A 20,609-nucleotide genomic window follows, 5' to 3' on the forward strand; every position below is an offset into this window, starting at 1 on the left:
GTCTGAGAGTTGGCTGCAAACAGCGCCGTGATCTTGCATTCGAAATGAAATGTGTATTCAATGTTCAGGTCATCTAGCGAAGCAGAAGTCTAGCCTTTTTTGTAATGGGAACCCCTCCCCTGATAAGATTCCTCACTCAGAACTATTTATAACCCACATGAGAAATTTGTTTTTTTGTATACAGTTTTCCCACGTTAACATTTGCACTTGAAGTGGTGGGGGGTCTGGAACTCACTGCCGGAAAGGGTGGTAGAGGCAGAAACCCCCCATCACATTTAAAAAGTACTTGGATAGGCACTTGAAGTGCCGTAACCTACAGGGCTACGGACCAAGAGCTGGAAAGTGGGATTAGGCTGGATAGCTCTTTGTCGGCTGGCACGGACAAGATGGGCCGAATGTCCTCCTTCCGTGCTGTAAATTTCTATGATGAGCCTAGCGTGGTTATCTGTTGGACAGCTTTGATGCCTCAGTGGCTGACGTGCACAGCCCAATGCAATATCGAGCCATTGGAATCTTTTCTGTCGGTGTTGCCATCGACCTGTCAGTTGCCAGCACTAAAAGTAAATTGAACCGCATCAATCCAACAGCAGTCGGGACCCAACGTTTGGCAGTCTCCTTACTTGCCGCCATTTATGAAGCTCTTTCTGTCAGCTTAGTAAAGCTGCTCAGACATTTCAGACTGTCGCTGTTGTGCTTGCATTACAACGCAGTGTGTGTTTTTGATTGAGTTTCTTTTTAGTCTAATGTATTGAAAATGGAATGTTGCAGTTCAGACTTCACACTTGGTTACAGACGGAAAACTCTGCCTTTTGAGCTGAACCATGAAACTGACTAGCAACAACAATCACAACTTGTGTTTATATAGCGCTTTTAACATGGTGAAACGCCCTAAGGCATTTGATAACAGCAGCGTTACCAAACAAAATTTGACACCGAGCCACAGAGGGAGATATTGGGCTTGGTGAAAGAGGTAGGTTTTAAGGAGCGTCTTAAAGAGAGAGAGAGAGAGAGAGAGACAGAGAGGAAAGTGGAATGTGGAGAGAGAGAGAGAGAGAGACAGAGAGGAAAGTGGAATGTGGAGAGAGAGAGAGAGAGAGAGAGAGATGAGGACGAGGGGAGTTGGGTTGAGAGCATTCCCAGGTCAAGTACAAAAACAACCTGCATTTATCCGGCGCCTTTAACGTAGTAAAACGCCCCGCGGCGCTTCACAGGATCGTAAATCAGACAAAGTTTGACCCCGAGCCACATAAGGAGATATTAGGACAGGTGACCAAAAGCTTGGTCAAAGAGGTAGGTTTTAAGGAGCGTCTTAAAGGAGGATAGAGGGGCGGAGAGGTTTAGGGAGGGAATTCCAGAGCTTAGGGCCTCGGCACCTGACGGCACGGCCACCAATGGAGGAGCGATTGAAATCGGGGATACTTGAGGCCAGAATTGGCAGAGTGCAGAGATCTCTGAGGGTTGTAGGGCTAGAAGAGATTAGCGATAGGAAGGGGCGAGGCCATGAAGGGATTTGAAAACTAGGATGAGAATTTTTAAATCGGGCGTTGCTTAACCAGGAGCCAATCTAGGTCGCCGAGCACAAAGGTGATGGGTGAACGGGACTTGGTGCGAGTTAGCACGTTGCAATCTCTACAATTCCCTGACCAAATGATAATTATGCTGACTTATGAGCCTGCACTTGCTTAATGAGAAGTAGACCTTTATACCTACCTGTAATCAAACCAAGAATGCAGATCAGTTACAGTTTGTAGCCTTAACATGACACATTATAGAAGCAGAATATTAATTGTATTTACAAGCTCACGAGGCCCACTCCAGAGACTTCAGCAAAAGATCCAGGCTGACACTCCAGTGCAGTACTAAGGGAGTGCTGCACTGTCAGAGGTTTCGTCTTTCAGATGAGGTGTTAAACCGAAGCCCCGTCTCCCCTCTCGAGTGGATGTAAAAGATCCCATGGCACTATTTGAAGAGCGGGAGAGTAATCCCAATATTTATTCCTTGACTACCATCACTAAAACAGATTATCTGGTCATTATCGTGTTGCTGTTTGTGGGAGCTTGCTGTGCGCAAATTGGCTGCCGCGTTTCCTGCATTACAACAGTGATTATACTTCAGAAGTACTTCATTGGCTATGAAGCGCTCTGGGTGTCCTAAGATAGTGAAAGGCGCTATAGAAATGCCAATCTTGCAAGTCGTCTTTCTTTGCAATGTTTCTGTTAAGCACATCTTCTGACTTAGCGTGAGAATTGCCATGGAAGGTCCCCATGTATTTATGACAGATGACCTATACTGTCCTCTGCCTGCCCTCTGCTGGGCCCGTTGGAGGAGGCAAATTTAAAAAAGGTTCACTAATTGACATGCAACTAATGTACAAGAGAGAGGTGACACAGGACAACCTATAAACACCACAAAGTGACTTGGAGGCTTATTTTCAGTTGTCCTCCTGAAACCCAACACAAGTGTAAAACTGGCGACAGGGACTCTGGTTCAATACCTGCTTGAGTTCATTGTCCTGGCCCCTGTTGTCGAAGGTACTAAATTTGACTTCAGTGCCCCGAGCTGAGGACGTGGGGGGGCGGAAAAGTCAGCCATGGGTCCCAATCCTGATGGCTACTAGATGACCTTGTTGGAAGCAACACATCTGTAGGATAGCCCAGCACAGAATTTGACTGACACATCGCTGTGGTTGAATGGCATGGCAGTTATCGCCTTAGTTCTCCACTGTGGATTGGCCACTTGGGTTAACTATTGGATGGCTATTGGTATCTGAAATCCTATACCTCAGGGGAGGGTGTGGAAGAGAGTCACTAAGATGATACCGGGGCAAGAGGCTGTAGTAATGAGGAGAGACTCCCATCCTTGTGCTCAAATCACTCCGTGGCCTCGCCCCTCCCCATCTCTGTAACCTCCTCCAGCCCTCAGATCTCTGTGCAGCTCCAATTCTGACCTCTTGTGCATCCCTGATTTTCATCGCTCCACCACTGGCGCCCGTGCCTTCGGCTGCCTCGGCCCTTATCTCCAGAATCCCCTCCAATAAAACTCTCCGCCTCTACCTCTTTCCTCCTTTTAAGATGCTCCTTAAAACCTACCTCATCGCCTGTCCTAATATCTCCTTGTGGTTCGGTGTCAAATTTTGTTTGAAAACACTCCTGTGAAGTGTTGTGGGATGTTTCACTATGTTAAAGATGCTATATAAATGTAAATTGTTATTGTTGAGCCAAGAGAAATTGGGTCTCTTCAGTAAAGATTGAGATTTGATAGAAGTGTTTAGTTTTGATAATCTAAATTGGGAAAAACTGTTTCCACTGGTCAATCAGTCAGTAACTAAAGGGCATAAATTTAAGGTCATCAAATGAATAAAAGTGTCGCTAATAAACTTGCAGAATGGGCGTGTAAATGGCAAATTCATTTCAATATAGACAAGTGTGAGTTGCTGCATTTTGGTAGGAGGAATAAGGCCACAAACTTAAAATAAGAGTCTAAATGGGGTAGAGGTGCATAGGAATCATGGGGTGCAGGTACACAAATCATTAAATTAGCAATGCAGGTTAACAAAGCCATAAAAAATGTAAACAAAGCACTGGGGATCATTTCTAGAGGAATAGAATTCATAAGCCGAGATGTTATGTTAAAGTGATATACAACGACGTGTATTTATATAGCACATTTAACAGAGTAACACGTCCCAAGGTGCTTCACAGGAGTGTTATAAGACAAAAAATTGACACCGAGCCACGTAAGAAATTAGGGCAGATGACCAAAAGCTTGGTCAAAGAGGTAGGTTTTAAGGAGGAAAGAGAAGTGGAGAGGCGGAGTGGTTTAGGCAGGGAATTCCAGAGCTTCGGGCCTAGGCAGCTGAAGGCACGGCCACCGATGGTTGAGCGATTATAATCAGGGATGCTCAATGGGGTAGAATTTGAGGAGCGCAGATATCGCCGGGGTGGGGGCGGGGGCGCTGGAGCAGATTACAAAGATAGGGAGGGGTGAGGCCGTGGAGGGATTTGAAAACAGGAATGAGAATTTTGAAATCAAGGCGTTGCTTAACCGGGAGCCAATGTAGGTCAGTGAGCACGGGAGATGGGCGAATGGGACTTGGTGCGAATTAGGACTTTGTTTTAGATGACCTCAAGTTTACATAGGGTAGAATGTGGGCGGCCAGCCAGGAGTGCATTGGAATAGTCAAATCTAGAGGTAAAAAAGGCATGGATGAGGGGTTTCAGCAGCAGATGAGCTGAGGTAGGGGCGGAGACGGGTGATGTTGCGGAGGTGGAAACAGGCAGTCTTAGTTATACCACGGATATGTGGTCGGAAGCTCATTTCAGGGTCAAATATGACACTGTTAGACCACACTCAAGAGTACAGTGTACAGTTTGGGTCTCCATGTTACGAAAAGGATATAGAAGCACTGGAGAAAGTACAGATGATACCAGAACTGAGCGGGTACATCTATTGGGAAAGACTGAACAGGCTGGGGCTCTTTTCTCTAGAACAGAGAATGTTGAGGGGTGACCTGATCGAAGTCTCTAAGATTATGAAGGGGTTTGATGGAGTAGATGTAGAGAAGATGTTTCCACTTGTGGGGCAGACCAAAACTAGGGGCCATAAATACAATATTGACACTAATAAATCCAATGAGAAATTCGGGGAGAAACTTATTTACCTGGAGAGTGGTTAGAATGTGGAACTTGCTACTACAGGGAGTGGTTGAGACGAATAGCATGGATGCATTTAAGGGGAAGCTAGACAAATACATGAGGAGAAAGGAATAGAAGGATATGTTGATCGGGTGAGATGCGTAAACAGAATGGGAGGAGGATCGTTTCTGTGCTGTAAATTCGATGTAAAAGTGAGAGATTAGGAGTACAGGAAACTTTGTGCTATCCGGCACCGACGGGACCGAGCTGTTGCCGTCCCATCAAAACTGCCGGACAAACCAGCGCTAATGTTGAAACATACGGAGACTTTGAGCTCCGTATCTGGCAACAAACCCTGTTGCTTAGCAACAGCTTCTAAACAGTCGGCTGTACCTTGCAAGCGTCTCTGTAGCTTAGCAACAGCTTCAGCGAGACCTTGCAGAGCCTGACTGGTGGGAGAAAAAAAAAGCAACGAAAAGAAAAAAAACCTAACTAAACAGCTCCTGATTTTTGCTGGTGGCTCAAGCATTCCGGACAGTTAACCTCCGGATAAACCAAAGTTTCCTGTAATCTGTTTATGTTGAGGGTTGCTCAGATGTGGAATCACCTCCAAGAACACTGGTGGAAGCAGCATTAATTACATATGTTCAAATGGGAAGGTAATAAATATTCAAAGAAAAATTTAGACGGGTATAGGGGAAGGGACTAAGCGGATAGCTGCGTCATAGAGCCAGCACAGCTGTGATGGGCCGAATGGCCCTTTTCTGGGCTGTCACACTCTGGTTAAAGCATGTTTTGGTACTTTGATAGAAGATGGGAATTAACGCCGTCATCGGACATTACACTCACGGAGAATCTGAAGGTATGCTGAACTTGTGATCGGAAGAATTTAAGTTTTAGCAGGTTCCTTCATTGTCAATTTCAGGAATGTTTGCCAGGTATATAATGCAGTCCGCTTGGCAGGAGTGTACTGTATGACAATACACAGGAGTTTGTTGAGGATTTTGAAACATAAGACTGAAGCATAGCCTACATTTCAGTGTACAAGCTCTCCATTTACAAAAACAGATGTGCTACTACAAGCCTAACTGATGAACTACTTAAATAATCTATCTATTAATTTCTGTTGACAGATCTTTGAGGATGCGTACAAGTCCCAACTGAGCTGCGTTGTGGTTGATGACATTGAGCGCCTGCTAGGTAAGCCGGGGAAACCCCCTGTCTATCAAGGCACCTGACTCTTCTGTGCATTGAACATGTTCTCGTCCTGCAGTTAACCTGAGCAGCTACCAGTCCCAATAGGCTAGAAGTTGCTGCTGTCAGATTGCCCTTCCCAGTTAAGTTGGGTAAATTAATTTCCATTTGTTTTGTGTTCAGAGTTTGAGGCCTTGGTGAGGGAGCAGGGCAACAAGATTAATTTTTGTTTGCTCCAACAAAGAGCCGACACAAACGATAATGGTTGCCTCCTGTGCTGTAAACTTCTATAATGGGGTTACGGGGATAGGGCTTGGGTGGGATGGCTGTCGGTGTAGGGACCGGGTGCTAGGGTTTGGATGATCAGCCATGATCTCGTTGAATGGCAGAGCAGGCTCGAAGGGCCGAATGGCCTACTCCTGCTCCTATCTTCTATGTTTCTATAATTCCCTGGTAAACCAATGCTATGGACCTTTTGTGAATTTCCCATTTACTTAAATATTGTGCTTTTTTTTTTTTATCCCCCCCCTTCCTTCTCCTGAATTCACTGGCCCATGCTCATGGTTGCTGGTTGCCCTCGGGAGCTTGTGCTTTTCCGCCCCCCCCCCCCACCCCAAAATAGGGAGGCCGAGGTCAGTGCGCATCAGCGACTGTCTGACCATGAAGGCCATCACATCTGAGTCCAGTCCTAACATCACGTGCACGTTGCAGCAGGGATCACCGGCAGTGACCACGGGTGGAAATTTAGTTGATTTTTCCTCCATTTTTCTCCCACCTTGCCCCCTTCCCTTTGGATCAGTTGCACCGCTGTAGGAATGTCTAGTTCCTATCCAAAAGACTGAGGTCCACTCAGGCGGTCAAATAAACGAGGTTTAATGAAAACAAACAGAGTTTAACGGATAACTACAGGAGAACATCGAATATAGGTCTAGTCAGTTCGGAGGCTCCACGAGGACTGCTTGGGCGGTCCCGTGGCTGACGTCATCGGGTTTTTCCTGCCGGTGGGGATCACGTGATGAACGGCGTGACATCGCGTTTACCCGTGCTATTAAAGTGATCGCGCTCTGTACATGTAAACAGTGAAAACAAAGATACAGACTTCGGCTGTAGCTAGCATATTAAAGGGAATTATATACAACTGATCGGCGTCCCTTAGTGGCTCCGCCACACTGCCGCACTTTTGGCTATAATGCCTCTAATGCCACCTGGTTGAGATCAGCCAATGCTGGGGTCTGCCAACCCTTGCTCTATTCTACAAATTTTAGTAGGAAATCCTTGTTTATTTTGTGGGGGTTGCAACTGGAAGTTTGTTTTGGACATGATGTGCTGCAAAGGAACTAGTGTGTTTAGTCCGAGAGAGAGATCAGGAATGAGAACCCTCACTGACTTATTTTCTCTTCCCTCTTTCCCCGCCTAGCTTAACCCACGGCTACTCAATGCAATCGTACTGCATCAGCTCATTTCAGCACAGAGCAGGAATTGAGCCTGGTGCCTTTAGTGGTCTGTCTGATTAAACTTTGACAGGGGTGGGTGGGGAGGGAGGGGCTTATTATTCCCCTCTGATGCTTTAGTTGTGACAGCAGCCAAATACTCAGCTGGGCTTTAGTGTTTAATGGGGGTTGAGTAAATTATCTATGAGAAAGCAGTGGGAGTCCCATCCCACATGGTAAGTTAGTGAGATTGAAACCTTCATTGGCAGCACAGAGCAATGAGACTGTTTCAAATATAGTGTCACAGTGAGACCAGTGCTTCTTGTCCAAGGAATAAAGGTGCAGAAATTGGGCCTGTTCTAGCTTCGCTGTAAACCATGAGTTTCCTTGTTGGTGCATGAGCATAATCTACAGCCCAAAATTCAGACTATTTAGATGACCCAGACTTGAGCTTTTTATAAAATGTGTTTTGCGCACTGTTTCGTATGTTCAACTCTCCGAGAACTCCACGTTCTTCCAACTCTGGCCTCTTGTGCATTCCCAACTTCTTTCACCCCACCATTGGTGGCCGTGCCTTCAGCCATCTAGGCCCTATGCTGTGGAACTGCACCCCCAAACCTCTCGACCTCTCTCCTCCTTTAATACACTGCGTAAAACCTACCTCTTTGACCAAGCATTTGGTCACCGGTCCTATTGTTTTGGCGGAGTGTCTCGTTTTGTCTGAATACGCTCCTGAGAAGCACCTTTTGGACGTTTTACTACGTTAAAGGCACGTTGTTGTTGGTTCAGAGATAGTGCCAGTTGGCAGACTGTATGATGATGTGTGGAGATGTACGTCGCCTGGCAAACATCTAAATATTTAGCTGACACTTGAGAAGGAAGCCTGGCTTCTCCTGCATTACAGATGTTTTGGCATCATCCTCCTGAGTGTGCGCTCTCTCTCTCTCTCTCGCTCAAGGTATCTGACTCGTACCTGTGCCGATCACACAGATAAGCTCTCCGATTTGATCTGAGCTTTATGGGGAATTAAAATCCAGGGGGGAAATAGAAATATAGAAGATAGGAGCAGGAGTAGGCCATTCGGCCCCTCAAGCCCGCTCCGCCATTTAATGAGAACATGGCTGATCATCCAAATTCAGTACCCTGTCCCTGCTTTCTCCCCATATCCCTTGATCCCTTTAGCCTTAAGAAATATATCTAACTCCTTCTTGAATATATTTAATGAATTGGCCTCAACTGCCTTCTGTGGTAGAGAATTCCACAGGTTCACCACTCTCTGGGTGAAGAAATTCCTCCTCATTTCTGTCCTAAATGGCTTACCCCTTATCCTTAGACTGTGACCCCTGGTTCTGGACTCCCCCGCCATCGGGAACAGCCTTCCTGCATCTAGTCTGTCTAGTCCTGTTAGAATTTTATAAGTTTCAATGAGATCCCCTCTCATTCTTCTAAACTCCAGCGAGTATAAGCCCAATCGACCCAATCTCTCCTCATACGTCATTCCTGCCATCCCAGGTACCAGTCTGGTGAATCTTCGCTTCACTCCCTCCATGGCAAGAACATCCTCAGATAAGGCGACCAAAACTGCACGCAATACTCAAGGTGTGGTCTCACCAAGGCCCTGTACAACTGCAGCAAAACATCCTTGTTCCTGTACTCGAATCCTCTCGCTACAAAGGCCAACATACCATTTGCTGCCTTAACCGCCTGCTGCACCTGCATGCTTACCTTCAGCGACTGGTGCACAAGGACACTCGGGTCTCGTTGCACTTCCCGTTTTCCCAATCTATTGCCGTTCAGATAATAATCTGTCTTCCTGTTTTTGCCACCAAAGTGGATAACCTCGCATTTATCCACATTATACTGCATCTGCCCAATCACCCAACCTGTCCAAATCGTACTGGAGTTTCTTGGCATCCTCCTCACAGCACACACGCCCACCCAGCTTTGTGTCATCTGCAAACTTGGAGATATTACATCTAGTTCCCTCGTCTAGATCATTAATATATATTGTGAATAGCTGGGGTCCTAGCACCGATCCCTGCGGTACCCCATTAGTCACTGCCCGCCACTCAGAAAAAGACCCGTTTATTCCAACTCTTTTTGCTTCGTGTCTGCCAACCAGTTCTCTATCCAAGTCAGTACCTTGCCCCCAATCCCTTGTGCTTTAACTTTACACGCTAATCTCTTACGCGGCACCTTATCGAAAGCCTTCTGAAAGTCCAAATACACCACACCCACTGGTTCTCCCTTATCTATTCTACCAGTTACATCCTCAAAAAATTCCAGTAGATTAGTCGAGCACGATTTACCTTTTGTAAATCCATGTTGACTTTGTCCGATCCTGTCACTGTTTTCCAAGTGCTCTGCTATTACATCTTTTATAATGGACTCTAGCATTTTCCCTACTACCGATGTCAGGCTTACCGGTCTATAATTCCCCGTTTTCTCTCACCCCACTATTCAAAAAAGGTGGTAAACATTAGCTACCCTCCAATCCATGGGAGCTGTTCCAGAGCCTATAGAATTTTGGAAGATGACCAGCAATGAGTCATAGAGTTTTACAGCACAGAAAGAGGCCCTTCGGCCCATTGTGTCTGCGCCGTCCATCAAGCCCTGTCCAATCTAATCCCATTTTCCAGCATTTGGTCCATAGCCTTGTATGCAATGGCATTTCAAGTGCTCATCCAAATGCTTCTTGAATGTTGTGAGGGTTCCTTCCTCTACCACCCTTTTAGGCAGTGAGTTCCAGACTCCAACCACCCTCTGGGTGAAAAAGTTCCTCCTCAAATCCCCTCTAAACCTCCTGCCCCTTACCTTGAATCTATGCCCCCTTGTTATTGACCCCCCTACTAAGGGGAAAAGTTCCTCTTTATCTACCCTATCTATGCCCCTCATCATTTTGTACACCTCAATCAGGTCCCCCCTCAGCCTTCTTTGCTCCAAGGAAAACAACCCCAGCCTGTTCAGTCTTTCTTCATAGCTGAGGCACTCCATCCCAGGTAACATCCTGGTGAATCTTCTCTGCACCCCCTCCAAAGCAATCACATCCTTCCTATAGTGAGGCGACCAGAACTGCACACAGTACTCCAGCTGTGGCCTCACCAGCGTTTTGTACAGCTCCATCATAACCTCCCTGCTCTTATACTCTATGCCTCGGCTAATGAAGGCAAGTATCCCATATGCCTTTTTAACCACCTTATCTACCTGTTCCGCTGCCTTCAGTGATCTAAGTACATGTACACCAAGGTCCCTCTGACCCCCTGTACTTCCTAGGGTCCCACCACTCATTGTGTATTCCCTTGCCTTATTTGTCCGTCCAAAATGCATCATCTCGCACTTTTCAGGGTTAAATTTCATTTGCCACTTTTCCGCCCATCTGACCAACCCGTTTATATCATCCTGTAGCCTGAGGCTTTCCTCCTCGAAATTTACCACCCCACCAATTTTCGTGTCATCTGCGAACTTACTGATCATACCTTTTACATTCTCCTCCAAATCATTTATGTAGATCACAAACAGCAAGGGACCCAGCACCGATCCCTGAGGTACCCCACTGGACACAGACTTCCAGTCACAAAAGCAACCTTCGACCATCACCCTCTGCCTCCTGCCACTCAGCCAGTTTAGGATCCAACGTGCCAAGGCACCCTGGATCCCATGGGCTCTTACCTTCTTGACCAGTCTCCTATGTGGGACTTTGTCAAAAGCCTTACTGAAGTCCATGTATACCACAATGCTTCTACTATTTCTAGGGCCACTTCCTTAAGTACCCTAGAAATAAATTAGGAGAATTTATTTTTATGCAGCGAGTCGTCGGGATCTGGAACGCGCTGCCTGAAAGCGTGGTGGAAGCAGATTCAGTCGAAACTTTCAGAAGAGCCGACACGGACGTGATGGGCCGAATGGCCTCCTGTGCTATATCATTCTACGAAATTATCTCTGCCACGTATCAGTACAATTGCTCTCGGTGACCCTGAGCTAGGAGGGGAGGGAAGAAAAGAGTTTAAAATGTGAGTCAACATTCTTGCTTTTGATCACTGTATAGTAATTCCTGCTCGGATGTGCTGCCTCGCGTGGTCAGATAGTCTGCCAACGGTTGCTGTCTAGGTTCCCACATGAAGAATCTCTGGTCTGTGCTGATTTGCTACCAGCCAGCCAGCGCAGTATTGGGAGCAAGACAGCCGCCCTTGGTGTCTCTGGGCTATGCAGTGATGGGACTCGGAGAGCCATATCCCACAATCTGATTAGATTACAATACCAGCTCTTTATGTTCATGAGGTTGATTCTGGAGTTGAAGGGGTTGTCTTATGAAGAAAGGTTGAGGACGTTGGGTCTATACTCATTGGAGTTTAGAAGAATGAGAGGGGATCTTATTGAAACATAGAAGATTCTGAAGGGGCTTGACAGGGTAGATGCAGAGAGGATGTTTCCTCTCGTGGGGGTGTCTAGAACTAGGGGGCATAATTTCAGAATAAGGGGGCACCCATTTAAATCGGAAATGAGGAGGAATTTCTTCTCTCGGGGTCATGAATCTTTGGAATTCTTTTCCCCAGAGAGCTGTGGAGGCTGGGTCACTGAATATATTTAAGGTGGAGATGGACAGATTTTTGAAAGGTAAGGGAGTCAAGGGTTAGGGGGAGCGGGCAGGGAAGTGGAGTTGAGGCCAAGATCAGATCAGCCATGATCTTATTGAATGGCGGAGCAGGCTCGAGGGGCCAAGTGACCTACTCCTGCTCCTACGTCTTGTGTAAGTCAGGTATTTGATTCTGTATGGGCGGCAAATGCTGCTATAAGGATAACGCCACTCTCTTGTACTTCCAGGGGAGCTGTGCTTGCAGGGAGCATGGGCCCAGACCTGTGCTCCTTGTAAACTTGGCTGCATACTGGATCACAGAATTGCTTGTTGTATTATGGCTGTCTCAAGAACATTGGTCAAGTCCCAGTTTATTTTATACCATCTGACTGTTTAAGCCCCTTTTCACTTGCTCACTTGGCATCAAGCTAACACGTGCAGGCTTCCCTGAGGGGAAAGGACATTGTGTGCCGTAGAATCATAGAATGATACAGAACAGAAGGAGGCCATTTGGCCCATCGTGCTTGTGCAGGCTCTTTGGTAGAGCTATCCAATTGGTTCCACTCCTCTGCTCTTCCCCATGGCCCAGTAATTTTTTTTCCCTTCAAGTATTTATCCAATTCCTTTTTGAAAGTTACCATTGACTCTGCTTCCACCACCCTTGCAAACAGTGTATTCCAGATCACAACAACTCGCTGTGTATAAAAAAAAAAAGTCTCCTCATGTTGCCTCTTTTTTTTCTTTTGTCAATCGCCTTAAATCTGTGTCCTCTGGTTACTGACCCTTCTGCCAGTGGAAACAGTTTCTCCTTATTTACTCTATCAAAACCATTCATAATTTTGATCACCTCTATCAAATCTCATCTTAACCTTCTCTGCTCTAAGGAGAGCAACCCCAGCTTCTTAAGTCTCTCGACATAACTGAAGGCCCTTGTTGTGTCCGTCAGTAGTAAGACACAGACTGCAGGAGAACGGTACAACAGGTGTTTACTCAACGTGGCTCACTCTGGAACTGAACTGTACAGATTACTACTCAGTGCTATATACAGGTGTGGTCACTGCCGGTACTACAGTATACATGAGCTGTAAAAAGTAGTTCCCCCCCTTAAAGGTATATACATTACAGCCCTCACCTCTGGTACCATTCTAGTAAATCTCACGCACCCCCTCTAAGGCCTTGACATCCTTCCTAAAGTGTGGTGCCCAGAATTGGACATAATACTCCAGCTGGGGCCTAATCAGTTGTTTTTATAAAGGTTTAGCATAACTTCCTTGCTTTTTTACTCTCTTCCTAGCCCGTAAAACCCTCCCGCCATAGGACTAACCACCCTAATGGCTGGTACGAAGATGGTTACGGTCACGGAAGGAGCGTTAATCGCGGCCAGAAATCCTTCCACCACTTCATACAGTTCCCCAAAGGGAACGGTGTGGACACGTACGACGACGACTCTCTTCCTCTATTAATAAAGCTGAGGATCCCGTGTGCTTTTTTTTTTTTTAACAGCCTTCTCAGCTTGTCCTGCCACCTTCAAAGATTTGTGTACATACATCCCCAGGTCTCTCTGTTCCTGCAGCCCCTTTTTAAAATTGTACCGTTTAGTTTGTATTGCCCCTCCTCCTCCTTCCTATCAAAATGTATCGTTTTGAGGAGTCGGGGAGGGGAGCGTAGGTATTAGAAACTAGAAAAAAAATTATGTTAATCTGTTTGATTTCAGATTATGTCCCTATTGGCCCACGCTTCTCAAACCTGGTTCTTCAAGCACTGCTGGTCCTGTTGAAAAAGGCATCTCCACATGTAAGTTAAACATAGCTTAAAATAAAATGACTGAACCATGCCTATTATTGTATGAATTCACTACGTTTCTGGTACTCCAAGGGTTTTTGACTTTTTCATGGACTTTTCTAAATGCAATGTCTGTTGCTGGGTTCATACTTTTCAGAATGAGCAATTACTTTCGTCAAGGGGTGAAACGGATATGAGAATGTTGTGCATCAGTTGAGTGAATGTATCTGACTATGTAATGTTGAAGAAAATTCTCCTGCAGAGTGTTGCTTTGACCCTAGGGTGAATGCGCAGTTTGGCTCAGCCTCAAAAACACTTTTCAGCAACCCCTTGTCTCCAAGATGGTCATGGATTTTAATGCAAATCAGTTGTAAAATTCGCAGTAAATCCATGATTATACCTACCTTCCCCTAGTACACGCTAGTTAATAGCTGAGCTATTGATTCCCTGCCACCTCCAATTTTCTACCTTGCCCCTTTCTCTTTCTTGAAGATGGCAACTGATGATTATGGTTCCACAGGGCCTCAACACCTCAACCAAGTTGGCCTGTCTGCATGTGTGTAATCCCTGACTACATACCATTCGGCCAAGTTACTGACTGGGGTCCTGTCCACTCACGCTTCCAAAGAAAGAACTTGAAATTATATTGTGCCTTTCATGACCTCCGGACATCCCAATGAAGTACCTTTTGAAGTGGAGTCACTTGTAATGCAGGAACCAGCGGCCAAATCTCTGCACAGCAAGCTCCCACAAACAGCAATATGATAATGACCAGATAATCTGTTTTAGTGATGTTGGCTGAAGGATAAATATTGACCAGGACACTGGGGAGCACCCCCCCCGCCCCGCTTTTCGATATAGTGCCATGGGATCTTTGACGTCCACCTGGGAGGACAGACTTTTTAATGTCTCATCTGAAGCACGGCACCTCCAACAGTGTGACGCTTTCTCAATACTGCATTGGAGCGTCGGCCAAGATGATCTTCTCCAGTCTCTGGAGTGGGGCTTGAACCCACAACCTTCTGACTCCGAGGTGAGAGTGCGACCCACTGGAGGGGATGGATTCTGTGCAGCTGAGGCTGCTTGTGTTGTGTACTTTTTTTATTTTGTGATCTAGAGACACTAAATATAGTGTCGTGGCTGATGGCATATTCGGTACACATCTGGGATGTAACCTGGAACCATTCTGTGGCTCAGTGGGTGGCACACTCGCCTCCGAGTCAGAAGGTTGTGGGTTCAAGTCCCACCCCAGGCACTTTAGCACATAAAGCTAGGCTGACACGTCAGTGCAGTGCTGAGGGAGCGCTGCACTGTCTGAGGTGCCGTCTTTCGGATGAAACTGATGCCTGCTCTCTCGGGTGGACGTAAAAGAACCCATGGCACTATTTCGAAGAAGCGCAGGGGAGTTATCCCCGGTGTCCTGGCCAATATTTATCTCTCGACCAACATAACAAAAACAGATGATCTGGTCATTATCACATTGCTGTTTGTGGGACCTTGCTGTGCACAAATTGGCTGCCATGTTTCCCACATTACAACAGTGACTCCACTTCAAAAGTACTTCATTGGCTGTAGCGCTTTGAGACGCCCGGTGGTCGTGAAAGGCGCTATATACATGCAAGTCTGTCTTTCTTTTCTTTCATTATGGTCTGTGTGTCTCAGTGCCACGTCAAACGTGCATTTACCCAGTTGGGAGCACCGCCAGCACACTCGAGTGACTGTCTGGAACACTTTTTAGGCACCAGTGATTAATGCAGCATTTCCTTTGGCATGACTCGACCGATGATTCCTAACACTTGTCAAAGGTGTGAGGGAGTCTTTTGAGTTTTTCAGTGTAATAAAATCCAGGTTTCTTAATTCGCCTCGTGTAATACAGTTGTTTAGTGAAAGCACTTTGTGTTTGATCAGTCTGAGCGGTTACATGCTTCTGTATATCCTGTGGCAGTGAGCTGGGCAGTTCTTGGCCTGCCTGTGTATTTTCTACATGGCGTTCTACTCTGGCGAACACTTGGTACTATATAGTGATCTCACAAATGCACGCAGTCCTCCCTCTGCCCTTTTTAAAACGGTGCTGTGCTGCCATGGAATGCTGGTTCTGGAGCTCGTATATCTCTCAACAGGGAGCACAACGATGCCTGCTGGTGAAGTCCTGTGTCTATCTCGAGAAGGAGGTTGGATTTCTGTCACTGCACCGTAAAAACAACTAACCTTTATGTAGTATCTTTAACACGGCAAACCATGCCAAGCACTTCCGAGCTTGCAATCAGAAAAATAGATGCGGAACCAAAGGAGAGGAGATATAAAAAAAGAAAGACTTGCATTTCTATAGCGCCTTTCTTGACCTCCGGATGTCCCAATTAAACACGAGAATGTAAATTTAAATTTTTTTACAGCCAATGAAGTACTTTTTGAAGTGGAGTCACTGTTGTCATGTAGGGAACGTGGCAGCCAATTTGCGCACAGCAAGCTCCCACAAACAACAATATGATAATGACCAGATAATCTGTTTTTGTTATGTTGATTGATGGATAAATATTGGCCAGGACACTGGGGATAACTCCCCTGCTCTTCAAATAGTGCCATAGGGTCTCTTACTGAGGGGGCAGACGGGACCTCGGTTTAACACCTCCTCTGAAAGACGGCACCTCCGACAGTGCAGCACTCCCTCAGCACTGCACTGGGAGTGTCGGCCTAGATTTTTGTGCTCGAGTCTCTGGGATGGGACTTGAACCCACAACCTTCTGACTCGGGTGAGAGGGCGACCCACTGAGCCACAGCTGACACTCCTGAGAGGTGAATAAAAGTTTGGGCAAAAGGGTGGGTATTAAGGAGGGTCTTAATGGAGCAGAAGGAACTGGAGAGGTGCAAGTGTTTTGGGAGGGAATTCCAGAGCTTGGGGCCAAGATGAATGAAGGCACAGCTGCCAGTGTTGGGGTGAAGGGAAATGAAGGATGTCTAAAAGTCCAGATGTGAGAAGTCATAGTCCAACAGCTTTATTTGAAATCACAAGCTTTTGGAGCGCTGCTCCTTCGTCAGGCTCCTTCACCTGACGAAGGAGCAGCGCTCCGAAAGCTTGTGATTTCAAATAAAGCTGTTGGACTATAACCTGGTGTTGTGCGACTTCTCACATTTGTCCACCCCAGTCCAACACCGGCATCTCCACATCATGGCTAAAAGTCCAGAGTTGGAGGAACATAGAGCTGGAGCACATTAGAGATGGGGAGGGCAAGGCCATGAAGGGGATTTAGGCACAATAATGTGAATTTTAAATTTTAGTAATTGGGGGATCAGAAGTCAATGTAGGTCAGCAAGCCCAGAGGTGATGGGTGATTGGGACTTGGTGTGGGAGAGGATACGGACAGCAGAGTTTTGGATGAATTGAGGTTTGCGGAGGGTGGGAGACTGTAGACCAGCCAGAATAGCGTTGGAATAGTAGAGTATAGGGGTGACAAAAGCATGGGTGAGGGTTTCGGCAACAGCGGGGCAGAGACGGGCGTTGTTACGGAGGTGGGAGCAGGCGGTCTTTGTGCTCTGCGCGGGGTCAAATAGGATGCTGTGGTTGCAAACAGTTTGCTTCAACCTGAGACGGGGGCTGGCAAAGGGGATTGGATTGGTGGCATGCGTACAAAGTTCATGGCGATGGGCATTCAGTCTAGGTGTCAGCTGTGGCTCAGTGGGTAGCACACTCTCCTCCGAGTCAGAAGGTTGTGGGTTCAAGTCCCACTCCAGGGACTTGAGCTAGGCTGACTCTCCAGTGCTGCACTGTCAGAGGTGCCGTCTTTCGGATGAGACGTTAAACCGAGGCCCCGTCTGCGCTCTCAAGTGGACGTAAAAGATCCCATGGCACTATTTCGAAGAAGAGCGAGGAAATTATCCCCGGTGTCCTGGCCAATATTTATCCCTCAACCAACATAACAAAAACAGATTATCTGGTCATTATCACATTGCTGTTTGTGGGAGCTTGCTGTGCTCAAATTGGCTGCTGCGATTCCCACATTACAACAGTGACTCCACTTCTAAAGTACTTCATTGACTGTGAAGCGCTTTGAGACGGCCGGTGGTCATGTAAGGCGCTATATAAATGCAAGCCTTTCTTCTTTGGTTTAAATTCTTGCAAAACGCAAACGTCAACTGTTCATTTTCTGTGTTTCTCAAACCTTAATTAGCTTCACATTGTGATGCTTGATATCATTTTTTTCCCCTATAAACAATGTTAGTTTATTTTGTCTGTATTGAGGTGACACAAGGCAATATTACTAAGTTATATTTGGCAATGAGTTTCTTTCCTTGTACGTCATCCTCTACACTCTGGCACTCCTGCAGCTGTTTATACTCTGCAGTGAAACGCACCCTCTGCTTTCACTTCTCCGCCCCTCTGCCTTTCTACAGGAGCCAGCCACCACCCCCAATGGTGATTCTACAGGGGGCTGCCCACGGTCCCTTGGCATCTGCACATGCACTTTTCGGCATGGGTCATTGGATGACTGTCAGGAGCAGAAACTCTAACGTAATTTTGCCCCCAAGCCAAGGGTGTCGAGGGTAATCGTGGCATCCTGAACTGCTGCTTGGAGCAACGAGCTCGGCACTGACCAGCTGTAGAACCTGGGACATTCTGGTACCCTTCGAGCAATATATTGTCATGACACACAAGTATTGTTGGTACAGTTATAAGGTAATTCCCTAACATGGGGTTCAAAAAGAATGACCTCACTTACTGTTGGGCAATTTAGGGAGGCTTTGAACTTAACTCTGGTTTTTGGTACTTTTTTTAAAAATAAACTATATTTTTAGCGACTCTGGCAGTAACTATATCAAAACAAATTGCACCGTTCAAGTTTGTTTTAAAATAAAGAAAAGGGTCGCCTCCTGTGAAGTACTGAAGCTTTAAAGTCTGTTTTTTAGGATTTAATGAGTGGTTTAATCTTACAAGTAAGTTCAGGCGTCTGGCAAAGTGCAGTTAATTATAGGTCAGCCGATGGGATTATAAACAAAGGTTTTATCGATGTAAAACTAAATAAGAAGCAGCTGCAGAAAAAAATATTGGTGCTCAGTAATGAGCGTTATTGAAACCAATAATCCCTTCGCTGGGTGACTATGATTATGTTCGAGCCCTGTATGTCACTGTATTCTAGCCGTTAACTTTATTGGTTTTGTTGGTAATTACTGCGAATTACCTGTACAATGTTGTTAAAGTTCCAATTGATTTTACTTGGGACCAAAGTCCATTGTGCTTTGATTCTGCCCCTGTGAAGTACTTTGAGACAACAGTTTCTGATCTGAATTTTATGCTTGCCCCAATTGAAAATAACTTGTTCCAGAAAGTAAGTCTCATCTTTATTTTATTAGTAGGACCAAGGCTACTTTGCTCTCTTCTTCCCTAATGTTGGAAATACTTCATGCCACACTGAACCATCTCCTTAAATCCCCAGTATTTAAATCAAAACTCATTGCACCATCTCCTACTCCAATTCATACTTTGACAGGACCTTGAAAACTGTGGAAAGACAGAAAAACACCATACGGAGAGAGATGGGCATTTATGTAATGCCTTTCAAGATCCCAGGACGTCTCAAAGTTTCTGTGTTAAAGGTGCTATGCAAGTGCAAGGTGTGACTGTGTAGGACGTCGCCAAGCTTGTAGAGATTAAGAGAAAAGATTTGGTAAATCGGAAAGTAGTGGTTGGGTGACGCAAAAAAACCCCAAACTTGTTTTGAACTCTATAGATTGTAGGCAGAAGGAAAGCTTAATCGAGTACTGAGGGAGTGCTGCACTGTCAGAGGCACCGGTACCTCTTTTGGATGAGATGTTAAATCGAGGTCCTGTCTGCCCCCCTTCAGGTGGATGTAAAAGATCCCATGGCACTATTTCAAAGAAGAGCAGGGTAGTTCTCCCCAGTGTTCTAGTCAATAGTTATCCCTGAGTCAACATCACCAAAAACAGATGATCTGGCCATTATCTCATTGCTGTTTGTGGGACCTTGCTGTGTGCAAATTTGCTGCCGCGCTTCCTACATTACGACAGTGACCACTTTATTGGCTGTAAAGCACTTTGGGACGTCCTGGGATCTTGAAAGGCATTATATAAATGTCCATCTCTGTCTGTGTGTTTCTGTCTGTCTTTCCACAGTTTTCAACGTCCTGTCAATGAGTTTTGATTTAAATACTGGGGATTTAAGGAGATGGTTCAGTGTGGCATGAAGTATTTCCAACATACGGAAGAAGAGAGCAAAGCAGTCTTGGTCCTACTAATAAAATAAAGATGAGACTTACTTTCTGGAACAAGTTATTTTCAATTGGGGCAAGCATAAAATTCGGGCCAGAAACTGTTGCTCTGTGCCTGAAGGCTCTGGGTTCAAGCCCCACTTCAGGACGAGCACATGTTCTAGACTGACACTGAGTGAGTGCAGCATTCTCTTGGATAAGACATTACACCAAGTACTCAGGTGGGTGTGAAAGATCCTTTGGCACCTTTTTTATTAAGAGCCAGGAGTTCTGGTGTCATGACTAACATTTGTCCAATAATCAACACGGCAAGACACATTCACTGGTCATTCATCTCATTGCTGTTTGTGGTACTTAGCCATATCCAGGGTGTACCTTGGTTAGACCACACTTAGGAGTACTGTGTACCGTTCTGGTCTCCATACTACAAAAAGGAGATAGAGACACTGGAGAAGGTGCAAAAAAGATTTACAAGGATGATACCAGAACTGAGGTGTTCTAACTATCAGGACAGACTGGATAGGTTGGGGCTCCTTTCTCTAGAAGGTTGAGGACTGACCTAATAGAGGTCTTTTAAAAATAATCAAAGGGTTTAATAGGGTGGACGTAGAGAAGATGTTTCCACTTGTGGGGGAGACCAAAACTAGGGGCCATAAATATAAGACAGTCACCAATAAATCCAATAGGGAATTCAGGAGAAACTTCTTTACCCAGAGAGTGGTTAGAATGTGGAACTCGCTCCCACAGGGAGTGGTTGAGGTGAATAGTATAGATG

At 45.9% G+C, this 20,609-nt stretch overlaps 1 protein-coding gene across 1 annotated transcript in view; it reads left to right on the forward strand.

Moving 5' to 3' along the window:
• Positions 1–20,609, forward strand: part of nsfa (N-ethylmaleimide-sensitive factor a) — a 294,195-nt gene that overhangs the window by 193,734 nt on the left and 79,852 nt on the right. Inside the window, exons 16-17 of the mRNA XM_085966605.1 lie at positions 5,768–5,834; positions 13,546–13,625. Coding sequence (XP_085822731.1) covers positions 5,768–5,834; positions 13,546–13,625 — 147 coding nt within the window. The remainder of the gene's footprint in view (positions 1–5,767; positions 5,835–13,545; positions 13,626–20,609) is intronic.

This window comes from Somniosus microcephalus, chromosome 24 (assembly GCF_052327205.1).
Source record: "Somniosus microcephalus isolate GS21.2 chromosome 24, FLI_Smic_1.0, whole genome shotgun sequence".
Classification (NCBI taxonomy): domain Eukaryota; kingdom Metazoa; phylum Chordata; class Chondrichthyes; order Squaliformes; family Somniosidae; genus Somniosus; species Somniosus microcephalus.